The following is a 13,618-nucleotide window of genomic DNA, read 5'->3' on the forward strand; positions in this document are numbered from 1 at the left end:
GAGTATATATTGGAGAAGAACGCGCTGGTGGAAGCCACTGAGAAAAGCAGCCAGGGAAGGTAACAGATACATTTACCTAGAGGCACAACCGAACTGCGGAGACTTGCTGTAAAGTAAATGAGGAACTGAAGACAACCAAAGGATTTGAAACGAACCAACTGAATACAGACTGAAGACCTACTTAATTAAAAAAAACCTGAGATACATACGATATGCCAGATAAATTGATTTAGAGAGAAGAGTTTAAAAAATAATCAGAAAGACCTCACAATTTCTCATTTCTAAAGGTAGGAGACCATCTTAATCTTTTTTCAACGTTTACATGGATAAATTGTGCTAAATTTCTACATGTTGTTTAACGTACTGTGCTAAATTTCTGAATGTCAATCTTTACTGTCTATTTTAGCTATTTCACAGGTCAGATTTTAGATGCATAATCTGACTACGCTTCAACTGGAAGTACACTTTTCAGTTATTTTGCAGTTTAAATATTTTATACATCATATGACTTGAAAATTGTTCTCATACCTAGTCCGGACAGACCACCAGATTCTCAGATTTTTTGCTTTGACTCCGTTAATTTACCTGATTGTGAAGACTTGGAGTAATTTTTGAGTTCTGTGTTGAAGATCAATTGGACTGGTGACCGTTGGTTTTAGCTGTATAAAATTGATATTACAACGTATATAATTTCAGTTAATCAGTAATACAGTGCGATTATGTTAAAATATTCACACTCACTGATTCAGACTATGTGTGTGTGTGTGTGTGTGTATACTCACTACCATATTTTTCTAAAAACTAATCATTTTACAGGACACTTTTTTCCCAATAACAGCTTGTCCTTCTGAAGTTTTCCTTCCAGCTGTGGTGATGGTGTGTGTAGGCAGGCTGACACTGCTACTTGGAATACTTCTGTGCTTGGGGGCACAGCTCTCCTGCTCCCAACACTGGTCCCATGGCTGGTACCCTGGTGGGAAGAGGGAGCTGGACTCGCTTACTGCCTCCGAGGTATAGCTCCAAGGCTTTTTTTAATTATTATTTTTAATGTTGAAATGTCAGAAATGTTTTTTGTTGTATATACATACACTCACAATAACAAAATATATGACACTTAGCAAAATGGTTATAAAGTATTTGTAACTTACTTTTTACTCATTTATATAGCTGGGAATTTTTGCTGTAGTCATTCAGGATCAGCAAATTCCTGAAAGTTACCACACTTGTTAATGGCGTGGGCTTCAATTGATTTGCTTCAAATTCCGTGTCCATTTCTTTTCCATTTATTCATTTAGCAGACATGTGTTTAATAACCATGTCAACACTTGTTCCAAGAATGTATGCATATGTGCTATTGTGTAATGGCTTTTTTTCACTGTAGCTATACGCACACTTTTTTATATAAAATGTTTGATTTTTGATTTAAGAAATTAAAATAATCTCTCTCACATTCACCTAGGTTTCAGAGAAGATTAAATTATGTGAGGACAGAAAATGCAGCTACCTGAGACCTCAGCAAAAAAACATCTTAACCATTCTGGTGAGCACTGCATGAAGATAAAAATTAAAAAGAGTATGGTCACTGGCAAACATCTAAAAACAAAATGAGGAATTCATAATAGCAAATGAAAACAAGACACACTGAACAAAGAATCTAAGTCAGAGATAAAATTGGCATGAAAATGTTCACTGCAGAAGACTTTGGAAACAAAAGCCTAACTCTCAATATTATTGGCAGGTGGATGCTTTGAGAAGAGAGTTTCGGGGAAAGAGGAAGTGACAGGACTGACCTGCTGTTTTGTTGTCACATTCTTCTCTCATTGCTTTAGTGACTTCCATGGACAATTTTTACCCACTTTATGCTTCTTCACTTCAGGTTGTTACCAATAATACAAGTTATATGTTTTCTTGATATCATACTCTATGCACACTTACTTTGCTTACAGATTTCTTAATCTTGTTTCTCTTAAAGACTGCGACAACAAATAGTAGTCACCACTTCAGTAAATACCAATAACATGTTATAGCTGTGTGGGGGGATGCGGTGGCGCAGTGGGTTGGACCGCAGTCCTGCTCTTTGGTGGGTCTGGGGTTCGAGTCCCGCTTGGGGTGCCTTGCGACGGACTGGCGTCCCGTCCTGGGTGTGTCCCCTTCCCCCTCCGGCCTTGCGCCCTGTGTTGCCGGGTGGGCTCCGGTTTCCCGTGACCCCGTGAGGGACAAGCGGTTCTGAAAATGTGTGTGTGTGTTATAGCTGTTTCTTTAATAAAAGTGGGAAATTTGTTCTTATATCTGAATATGTGGCTTGTTCACAGTTGTTTACCTGGCAAAGCTTACGAGTTTGTAAAAATCCAGACATTTTTACGTTAATACTAGTCATGTGTTCACCGCAATTTTGTTATAGAGATATGCATGTTTGTGTTGGAGAGGCACTCGTAATGCAGAAAAGGAGTCCAGCATAATGAAAATCCGATATAGCAGTATTTAAAAATTTGACACAGGTTTCTCATTTATTCACATAATGCTTCTTTAGTTTGATTGTGCTTTGATATTGACCATTTTCCATCTATTTTGAACTTGAGTTTGTCAGCTGATTTGGTATAGTGGTAAAAATGTACTGCACAGGATTGATGTAGGAGGACCATAAGGCATACAATATGGATTCAGCTCATCACCATTTAGGCTAAGTATGGTAAGTGCTGTCAAGTCAAATTAGATTCATGATGATCATTCTTGTTGTTTTCATGGTAAGGGAAAGTATTGAAGTGATTTATTATTGCCTTCTTCCGTATATGTTTTGGACTGTGAACAGAAGAATAACATGTAAATGCCACATACAGTTGAACTCACACCTAAACATGTAGCCAAAATATACAGCTGTCAAAAGTGGTGCACTGCTTTGGAAAAAAGTGTCAGTTAAATGTAAAGAGAAATGTAAATGCAAACATTAATTTATTATAACTGACTTTTGCATAAGTCGATCAGCAAATAAACAGATGTATGTACCTATTCCCACACTTTATTGATGGTTAGGGTTAGTTAACCAGATGCTGTCAAACATGTCTATGTAATGAATTGGTCCCAGCCTTGTGGAAGCAAAATACAGTAGGAAGTTTCAGGTCAAACACTGAAAACTTTGTCCAACTTACTCATCTTTCCTTACACCACTGTTTTGTTCTCCTGTGGAAAATGAAGTGCAGGAGAAAAACGATACCATCTTGTAATGTTTATCATTTCTTATTAATCTCTTATTCTCTGTGTAAAGCACAACACACTGAATAAGAGATTAACAGGAAATTATAGACATTACTGTTTTCAGTAATTTTAAAGTAGATTACCTTTAATGTTGCTTCAAGTTAGGAGATAATAAACTGGCATCAAGTCCATGTTTTATGGCATCCTCTCTTATGCCCTCTGATTCCAGAACAGAGGAACACTGAGATCCTGTATTGTATCAGCTATTGATGAAATTAGAATAAACCATTGTGGAGAGAATTTTTAGTTTATTTTTCCATTATCTGATGTTTTCACACAAACTGATCCATTAATAAATCAAGGGATTAAGCTGTATTGTTAAGATTAGGTTTAAGCTTAACTGTGACATAGTGGTTAGACGTGAACAAGTCCAAGTTATAAACTTCCAGTCCTGATTGTGTTTGTAAAATGACTTATAAGTGTATCGGGGCATGTCCCCACTGTGCCTATGGGATTCAACCTTCTGGATTTACTCAAGCCTAATTTATTCTTGAAAATCCATCTGTAAGGCAAATACCCAGACCTTTCCATTGCTTGCCTGTACACAGTCTTTATTATTTTACTTTATTTTTTATTAGTTGTCATTATATTATTCATAATATCTTTTCTTTTTATTTCCTTTACTTATTACTGTGAACTGTGTGCTACAGAGTTCCAAAGTACAGAAGGTCTGTGTAACTTGATTATTTTTCACAAACCTGGAATACAGACCAAAATGCCTTGACTAGCTTTTGTTTTAAGAAAACACTAATAATCACATTTCAGGTTCTATTAAAAGACGTAATAGAGATATGCTGGGGCCTGAGCTGCATGCACATAGGACACACACGGGATACACACAGGACACATGTGGGTGCATTAACATCCGCATATGGCCTTCTTAAATATGTGTATATGTCTGTGATGGGTAACAATTTGTGGAATTCTCCAAAACAGTAATAAAACCTTTTTAAGCTTTATTATGAGTCTTCAATGAAACTCCAAAGAACCTTGAATAGTCTGAAAAAAAGTAATTTTTAACAGGCATCATGAACAGAGTGGTTAATGACAGAGAAAATTTGGATTGACAATCTGAAGGACAAACTTACTGCTATAACTTTCTACAGTAGCAGTAGGGTGAAGAATGGATCCAAATGAAGCAACGTCTTGACACACTGGGTGAAATTTTCTATCAATCATTTACATTTAGGAGATACTTTTCTCCGAAGTGACTTCCATCAAACACTATGTAGTGCTATCAGTCCACACCTTATTTGCCCAAGGTTACTTACACTGCTAGATACACTACAATAATGAATAATGAATTAATGAAGAAAATGTAAATGTACAATAAATCACTCATCCATACACCAGTGAAACACACTTTCTGTCACACTACAGGAACCTCTAATGGTCCTCACCCGGGATTATCTCCTTGATAGATATCAGTCTGTATTTAAAGTTGGTCACTCCACCTAGACAGAGCTCCTGGCAGTGTCTGATGCTGTCCAGTCAACTTGAATAGCCTCCCTCTCCTTGATCTTCATCCTTCTCGACCTGTCTGCAGCATTTGACACTGTTATCATATTCTGCTCTCCTCTCTTGGTCAGCTTGGTATCAAAGGAACAGCACTAAATGATTTGAGTCCTGACTCTCTTACAGATTCTTTCAAGTGGTCTGGTGGGGGTTCCATTCTTCTCCCTTGCCTCTCTAAACTGGTGTTCTGCAGGGCTTGGTACTGGGCCCTCTGCTGTTCTCTATCTACACCTCTTCCCTCGGCCCTGTCATCGCCTCCCATGGATTCAGCTACCACTGCTACGCAGATAAAACCCAGCTTTTCCTCTCATTTCCACCTGGAACATGAGACATTTCCGCGCTCATCACTGTCTGCCTGTCGGACATCTCTGCATGGATGTCTGATCACCGCCTATAACTCAACCTCTCCAAAACAGAGATCCTTCACCTCCCAGCTGGCCTGTCTTCCTTTCATGAACTCTCTATCAAACTGGACAACTCACTTGTTTCGGCTACCTCCTCGGCTAAGAGTCTGGGAGTGATGATTGACTCAAGTCCATCTTTCTCTCAGCACATCAAAGCCACAACCCGGACCTGAAGATACATCCTGCATAACATCTGCAGGATCCGTCCTTCCGTCCTCCTGCATCTCACAATGCACTCTGTCCAACTACTTGTCCAGGCCATGGTGACATCCCCTCTGGACAACTGCAACTCGCTGTTGTTTGGCCTTCCAGCTACTGCCATCAAACCTCTCCAGCTGATACAGTATGCTGCTGCAGAAGTTGTGTTTGACTTGCCGAAGCGTTCCCATCTATCTCCCCTCTTCGTCATTCTGCATTGGCTTCTAGCAACCCAGATCAAATTTAAGACCCTAGTTATGGCCTAACAAAAGCATCAATGGAACTGCTCCCAGCTATCTACAAGACTTGCTCATCCGCTACACCCCAACCAGACTGCTTCTCTCATCTACTTCTGCCCGCTTGGTGGTGCCACACATGAAAGGTAAAGCATGAAGGATCTCAAATCTGGCTCCGTTGTGGTGGAACAACCTCCCCCTCTCACTCAGAACTGCTGAAACTCTGTCAAGATTTAAAAAGGATCTGAAAACTCACCTCTTCCAGACTCAGTTTGCCCATAATCTCTTAAACTCATGTAAGGCTTAAATGTTCATGCGTAATACCTCTATGGGCCAGAGGAGGCGCCACTTAGTGCCACTACCTCATACCCATGCAACTGGTTTACAATCTGGTGATTAGTGAAGCATTAAAGGAACAAACAATTGAGGCTTGATCGCATTTTCTTAATTAGCAGTCCATTTGTGATTTCCTGATGAAGTTACATGTTTCCCAAGTCTTGCTCCATAGGTGTTTATGTTCATGTCCGAAGTGCCTGTCCCATCTACTCCTGCCTTTTGTGCTCCTGTCCAGGTCCAGTGTTCCAGTCGTCACATCTCTGTGTTCAAGTCCCACTCACCGATTTATGGTTCACTTTTCACCTTTATGAAAATACGTGTCCTTTTGTGCATCATTTCACCTGTACACTCTACTTTGCAGTTTGCATTGTGCACTTATAAATATACTCTGCATGTGGGGTTATTATACTTTTTGTCTGTGTTTGGACGTTACAGTAACGTGTCCGTGTCAGACTCCCGTCCGGAGGTGACGCATGTTCAAGAGTCTGACTTGACTTAACCCAACCCATTGCAGCTCTGCCCTTGCCCAGCACAGCACACAAGGTTCTTCATTTGTAACAGCCAACAACAATAAAATCGTGTTCTCACCAAAATTAGAATCCACTGCTTTGCCCTACTCCCTTAACACTCATGTGGAAAAGTACCTGTTGAAGTATATGCGCAATCTGAATTCTGATGCATATTTCTTTTTTTTTCTTGATAGAAACAAGAAACAGAAAATAACGTAGGGGTAGATTCATTTTGAATGGGATATTTCTGAAGCCAGGGGGTGTGGTGACGCAGTGAGTTCAACTGGGTCCTGCTCTCCAGTGGGTCTGGGGTTCGAGTCCCACTTGGGGTGCCGTGTGATGGACTGGCATCCCGTACCGGGTGTGTCCCCTTCTCCTCCAGCATTGCGCCCTGTGTTGTCAGGATAGGCTCTGGCTCACTGAGACCCTGCTTGGGACAAGTGGTTTCAGACAATGTGTGTGTGTGTGTATTTCTGAAGAACACTGAATTTCTCTAGTATAAATAGGTGTCTTAAGAGAAGCATATTTAAGTAGAAACCAGAGGCTTTACTGATTTATTATTATGGTTCAGAGTTGTTCATATGTTCTTTTTATTTCATTATATAATACTTTTGTTCATATTTATGAAGAGTAGCAATAATGTTGGAGGCCATTGTATTGTAAAACAAATTGAGTTCTTAAGATGAAATGGAACTTGTGTAAGAACACCACATAACAGAGTAAAACCCTTTTCCTGTGTATATTTTAGGGGAGTGAGGAGGTGTGTTGAACATCGAGATGATATCTCTCCATCTGGCTTTTCAACCTTGAGCTCCACAATGTTATTCTGAAACAACAAAACCACAGAAAAACCTGAGGCTTTACCACAGGTTCACAGAATGAGAGAAAGAAAGAGTCTAGGAAGGAATGTGACTGTGTGTCGATTTTTCTCAGAGCAACTGCAAGCACCTGTATGTTGTCTGCTACAGACTGTTTCTGAGTGAAAGTATAGATGTTTGCATGAATATATGGATATTATGCATGCAGTTACATTGAATGAAGGGTGTAGTGGGAAAATACAGTATCTATTTTTCGTCCAAGGGTCTTCTATTTTTTACTGGAGGTTTCTACAGATATATTGTCCCTGGGTCTGTAAGAGTTTTGTCTAGGTGGTATGGTTTCTTCCCACAGTCCAAAGATATGCATTTAAGGCCAGTTGGTTACTTTAAATTACTCATAGTGTGTGAATGGTTTGATTGAGTATCTGTGTGTGGTTACCCTGTGATGGACTGGCATCAATCAGCTCTGTGAAGTTGGCCCCCCTACAAACAGTAGAAATGGAAACAACCTTATTTGTGCTGTTTTTGTCGTAAAAATTAGAATTTGAACTGTTGCAGTTTTTGAGATATTAACATTTATTTATTTTGGAAGTGATGTCAGTCTAGCCCCCCTACAACACTGCAGGAACTCGAATTCGGGCTCATTTGTTTGTGCTACATTTGTGCAGATTTGTGCTGTTCAAATTGCAGTTCTATTTCTGTTACTTTTGGAGATAATAGGGGTTGTTTACATAATATGTGACGTCACAAGCCCCCCTACAATGCTGCAGGCACTCGAATTGGGGCTCATTCATTAGTGCTATATTTCTGCCGATTTGTGCCATTTAAACCCCAGTTCTACCTCCTTTGGTTCTGGAGATATTCATGGTTGTTTACATGGCACGTGACCTCACTCCGGCACCCCCTACAATGCCGGAGAAACTCGAATTCAGGCTTATTTGTAATGCTACATTTGTGCTAATTTGTGCCATTCGAACTGCCGTCCTTTCTCTTTTACTTTTTTAAATATAAAGGATAGTATTTCACAGGATATCACCCGGAACAAAATAAAACAAGTCTTTACAAGGACACAGCATCCTTTTGGTGGGAGAGGGTGTGATGTCACAGACAGAGTTATTATACTATTGAAATGTTTTTTATTATCTACATTTATTACCAACAATATAAATGCCTAAAGAAGAAGTTGATATATAAAGAAACTTTACACTGAACAGCTACATACAAATGGTATACCATAGAATGAGGCCATACCTGGGTCTGACCACTACATTAGCAGAGGTCGGGAGATGTGACCACCCACACACACAATAACTTCCAAACAGGAGCGGGGGAATGAGCAATTTTCCAGCACATGATTATTAATTGCTTTCTAAAAATTTTAGTTCATTGTGTAGAGGGGGGCACAGTGGCACAGCAGCACAGCAGGTTTGGGCAGAGCCTGTTCTCAGCAGGTCTGGGGTTCAAGTTCTGCAGTAGACTGGTGTCCCATCCTGGGTGTGTCTCCTCCCCCTCCAGCTTTGGGGCCTGTGTTTACATTTATTCACTTAACAGACTCTATTGTCCAAAGCAACTTACAACAGATATTATGTAGTGTTACTAGCCCACACACCTCAGTCACCAAGGTGACGACATTGCTAGATACACTACTTACAAGAGGTTATTCATCCATGGATCAATGAAACACACTCACTCCCTGACACTCACACACTATGGAGGAACCTGAACAGCATGTCTTTGGACTGTGGGAGGAAACCAGAGCACCCAGAAAAAAACCCACATAGACTACATCCATCTCCACACAGACTGAGCAGGGATCAAACCCACATTCTCTCACACCACCAAGGCACTGTGAGACAGCAGCACTACTTGCTGTGCCACCATGCCACCCAAAGCTTAGGCTCTGGCTTGCCATGACTCCAACCCCAATTTTCACAAAATTACCTATTTTCAAAGTGGAAAGGCATGAAAGAAATCACCATCTATAAAAGAAAGGAAAAGACCCCCTAGCCACATCTGACCTCAAAACTGACCAACAAGTTAAGAGTTCTACCCTAGATGTGAAAGCCTGCAGTGTATTCTGAGACCCCCATCAGCCAGTAAAACCCCACATACACCCTCATTAACCAGTATCACAAAATGGTTGCTAACTGTTTCTCTGGACCACCAAGTGAGCAGGAGTAGACAAGCTAAGTGGTCTGCTTGTGGTGTAGCAGTTGATCAAGTTGGTCAATAACCAGGAGCAGTTCTACTGATGCATTCGTAAGCAATAACCAGGGTCTTAAATTTGATATGGATAGGTATAGGAAGCCAACGCAGAGAAACGAGTAGATGAGATACATGGGAACACTTTGGCAAGTCAAACACAACTCATGCAGCAGCGTTGTGTATCAGCTGTAGAGGTTTGATGGCAGTAGCGGGAAGGCCACACAAGAGAGAGTTGTAGTTGTCCAGATGGGATGTCACCATGGCCTGGACAAGTAATTAGGCAGAGTCAATAGTGAGGTAAGGATGGATCCTGCGGATATTATGCAGGATGTATTTGCAGGTCCGGGTTGTGGCTTCAAAGTGCTGAAAGGAAGATAGATTTGAATCAATCATCACTCCCAAACTCTTAGCCAAGGAGGTAGGCAAAACGAGTGACTTGTCCAATTTGATTGATAGATCGTGACAGAAGGACGGGCTAGCTGGGAGGTAAAGAATTTCTGTTTTGGAGAGGTTGACTTGGAGGTGGTGGTCAGACACCTATGTAGAGATGTCTGACAGACAGGCAACAATGTGTGCAGAAATGTCTGATGCTCCAGGTGGAAAACAGAGGAAGAGCTGGGTATCATCAGCATAGCAGTGGTGTTTGAAACCATGGAAGGCTATGGCTGGGCTGAGGGAGGAGGTGTAGATCGAGAAGAGAATAGGACCCAGTACCGAGCCCTGCGGGACACCAGTTGAGAGAGTCAGAGTAAAAGAATGGGAGTCCACCAGACCACATTATCCTGTCAAGAGAAAAAATCATTGGCTATAATTTGCCTAAACACCAAGACCTCTGTATTTCCAGGATGAAAATGTATTCATGAATGATCATTGCAGACCCTCCCCAACCAGTGTTTTGTCATTTTTGTCACTAATGCACCTGCAATTTAGGCAGTGACTATTTGGCTTCTTTGGAACTCTGATAGTTGCCTCATCCTAGCAGCTATTGATATTGCTATTCATATTTGTTTTGGTGTATAAATATTGACTTGTACTGCAATCTTGTTCAGTGCTCTGTCACTCCAATGAGAAGTGTTCTACAGAAAAATTCACTTAATTTAGTGACTTCAAATTAAAACTCCTTTATCATGAGGGGTTTCTTTCCTTTTTTTTCAAACCTCTATTTTGTCCCTCTACTCTTTGATCTGGAACCAGATTTCTTGATCCGGAGTTGATTTTCTCCTTCTCTGAAGCTGACTCATATGAGAGGCCCCTCAGAGGTGTGGGGAAAGTCACTATCCCAAGGATAAGTGCTTCATAGATGGAATATTTTCTAGTAGACATCAGACAATTGTGGGTGCTTTTTCACCAAGAGGCTGGGTATAATACTGAGTCTTTATAGAGAAAGTGGACAAGTTATTAGTGTTAGTCCTGCTATGAGATTTCCATGCACATGTGATGCTAAAACTTAGAAGTGTGTAACCAGGAAGAATGGGCATCCTGATCTGAACTGAAGCATTGAATTGATTTGGGACCTCTGAGCAAATCACATGTTGGCTATAACAAATACTGCATTCAAACACAATGCAGATTCCAAGTGTGCTTGGTACTACAGTACTCATCTGCTTCATAGCTCCATCACCTGACATGGAGAGAAATTTTCTGGACACTCTTCTCCAGAATTTTAGGGGTGTTGAGCAGTCAACCAGTCAACAGCTGTTGTACTTCATTGTTCAAATTATTTGTTAAACACTACCACTACTACTACTACTACTACTACTACTACTACTACTACTACTACTACTACTACTAATAATAATAATAATAATAATAATAAGAAGAAGAAGAAGAAGAAGGTTGCAAGCAACAAGGCTGAACAAGGTTCCGCATCAGCTCCTGCTCTGATGCTACCTTTTATGAGTCAGGCTGTGCCGCGCCCCAGGTGTTCCACGTCGCTTCAGTGGTGTGGGCATGGCAAATATGTATTTTCATTATGCTTTTTATGGTAATATTTACTGCCACATTCCACGGAGACACCACGAAGGTAGGAAGGAAGTAAGCCTCATATATTCATTTGAGCATTTTCATAAACAGAAGGAATATTTGAAGGAACTGTATTTACATTAAAACTGTGAATGACTACATTATACTGAGAAGCAAGATCACACAAGTTCCCTCCAACCTGATGTTTTGTAGCTCAACTTCACTTCCCCATAAAATTACACACACACACACACACACCTTCAGAACCGCTTGTCCCTTACGGGGTCACGGGGAACCGGAGCCTACCCGGCAACACAGGGCGTAAGGCCGGAGGGGGAAGGGGACACACCCAGGACGGGACGCCAGTCCGCCGCAAGGCACCCCAAGCAGGACTCGAACCCCAGACCCACCGGAGAGCAGGACTGCAGTCCAACCCACTGCGCCACCGCACCCCCTCCCCATAAAATTACATTTACCTTTATTTAGCTGGCATTTTTCTCTTGCATTATGTTGTGCCTTTGACCACCACAATATCGGTAGCAGCCCCCCCCTTACTACACATCCCCCTGCACTACACCTAAATCTGTTTTGTGTATCAAATATGGTGTACCTGGGGGATGTTGTACAGAGAGGAAATCTTCTGGTGGAATATTTAACCCAACACAACAGGGAGTATGAATCATATGGAAACTTAATAGTCAACAATAAAACAAACCTCCCCTCTTTTTAAACTCATTCTTTACTACTAAGGACACCTACACTTTCACCGAAAAGTAATATTTTTTTCAGTCTCATATACATTATGCGTTTCACTCCACTTTCAGTAAATAAATTTAGCTGTGAATGTGAACGCACAAAAAATCTTGAGCATTGTTATTCCCTTTACATACATCATATTCTATCAGTAACAGTTGAAGATGGTAACTTATTTTAATGTATTTCGTCTGATGATTATTTCACAGCTCAGGTCATTCTAATGTTTCTCGAAGGTAGGCCACAATTTGTAATTCCCTGAATCTTTATCATAATCAGCATTTTGCACAAGGAAAAACATGTGAAGCCGCCAAAAGTGCAGCGCGGACGTTGACTGACAATCGACCTGTTTGTGAGAATGTCATGGAATTCAGTTTTTGCCGGCATCCTGTCGCTTAATAAAAACCACGAAAAAGCTGCCACTAACCCCCTAGGAAAAAGTTTTGCAAGATTAAGAAAGGACGAAAAAGAGCCTTGCAACACAACTAGTAGAAAGTGCACGTGCTCTCGATGAAAATCTGCCTTTCACATTTTCATTGAAATGAAATGTTCCACTTGTCAAAGGAGAAACCTGAAATTGAGTTGGCTGAGAGCAGGAAGTGTGGGGCTGCTGTGACACTTATTTAAGTGAGTGAGTGTGAGTGTGAGTGTAATTCCTGCATATCCCAATAAATAAATACATGCATAAACGGATGGGGGTAAAGAGAGGTAAGACACTACATGAAGTGTCTTGCAAGCTGAAAGTTTTGCCTTGAATCGTCCTGTTGCTGCTGCACTAGAATGTACATTTGAAGTGAGTGAAGCCCCACGTGTGTGTGTGTTGCCACAGGCGGGTCGGTGTGAACAGCTGTGGAGCTGAAGCACCATTCAGAGCTCTGTGCGCGATGGTTCTTCAAAGGGATATAACAACTTGTTTGGGGGGGCAACCACTAGCAAACAGTACTCAACAGAGATTATTTCTGTAGAAGTATCTAGTGACCTGTTGTTATTTTGTTTCACTTAAACATTTGAGATCCCTTTCTTACCATCGTTTTCTTTCAGGGTAGTGAAATAAATTTTGTATTATTATCTACAGGAAGGATGTACATGCTCCACCCCGAATACTTTTCACAGGAAATGGGAAAATATTACTTGGTTAATTTAAATAGAGAAAAGAGAAAACATTATTTTAAAAGCATAAACTCGTGGTTATTTATATTAATGCAAAACAGTATAGTAGACTGATGTTTTATGCAATGGGAAATAAGGGCAAATTAAGTTATTTGGGATAGATCAAATAGTATATGACACATTGCCTTTAATTTGGCCATTCAGTGCATAGAGACCCAAAGCCAAGGAGCAAAGAAGATTTTTTCTTTTTTTTGTAAATGATATTATTAAAATGTGTAGTATGGCATCATGATACAGGATGTGGTTCTACTTTTATTCGC

The 13,618-nt window shown here is 40.6% G+C and overlaps 1 protein-coding gene across 1 annotated transcript; it reads left to right on the plus strand.

Moving 5' to 3' along the window:
* Positions 1-873: 873 nt before the first annotated feature.
* gnrh2 (gonadotropin-releasing hormone 2) lies at positions 874-1,780 on the plus strand. The gene is made up of 3 exons (XM_018742561.1): positions 874-1,011; positions 1,460-1,540; positions 1,739-1,780. The coding sequence occupies exons 1-3, from the start codon at positions 874-876 to the stop codon at positions 1,778-1,780; spliced, it is 261 nt and encodes an 86-aa protein (XP_018598077.1).
* Positions 1,781-13,618: the final 11,838 nt, after the last annotated feature.

Source organism: Scleropages formosus, chromosome 5, assembly GCF_900964775.1.
Source record: "Scleropages formosus chromosome 5, fSclFor1.1, whole genome shotgun sequence".
Taxonomy (NCBI): Eukaryota; Metazoa; Chordata; class Actinopteri; order Osteoglossiformes; family Osteoglossidae; genus Scleropages; species Scleropages formosus.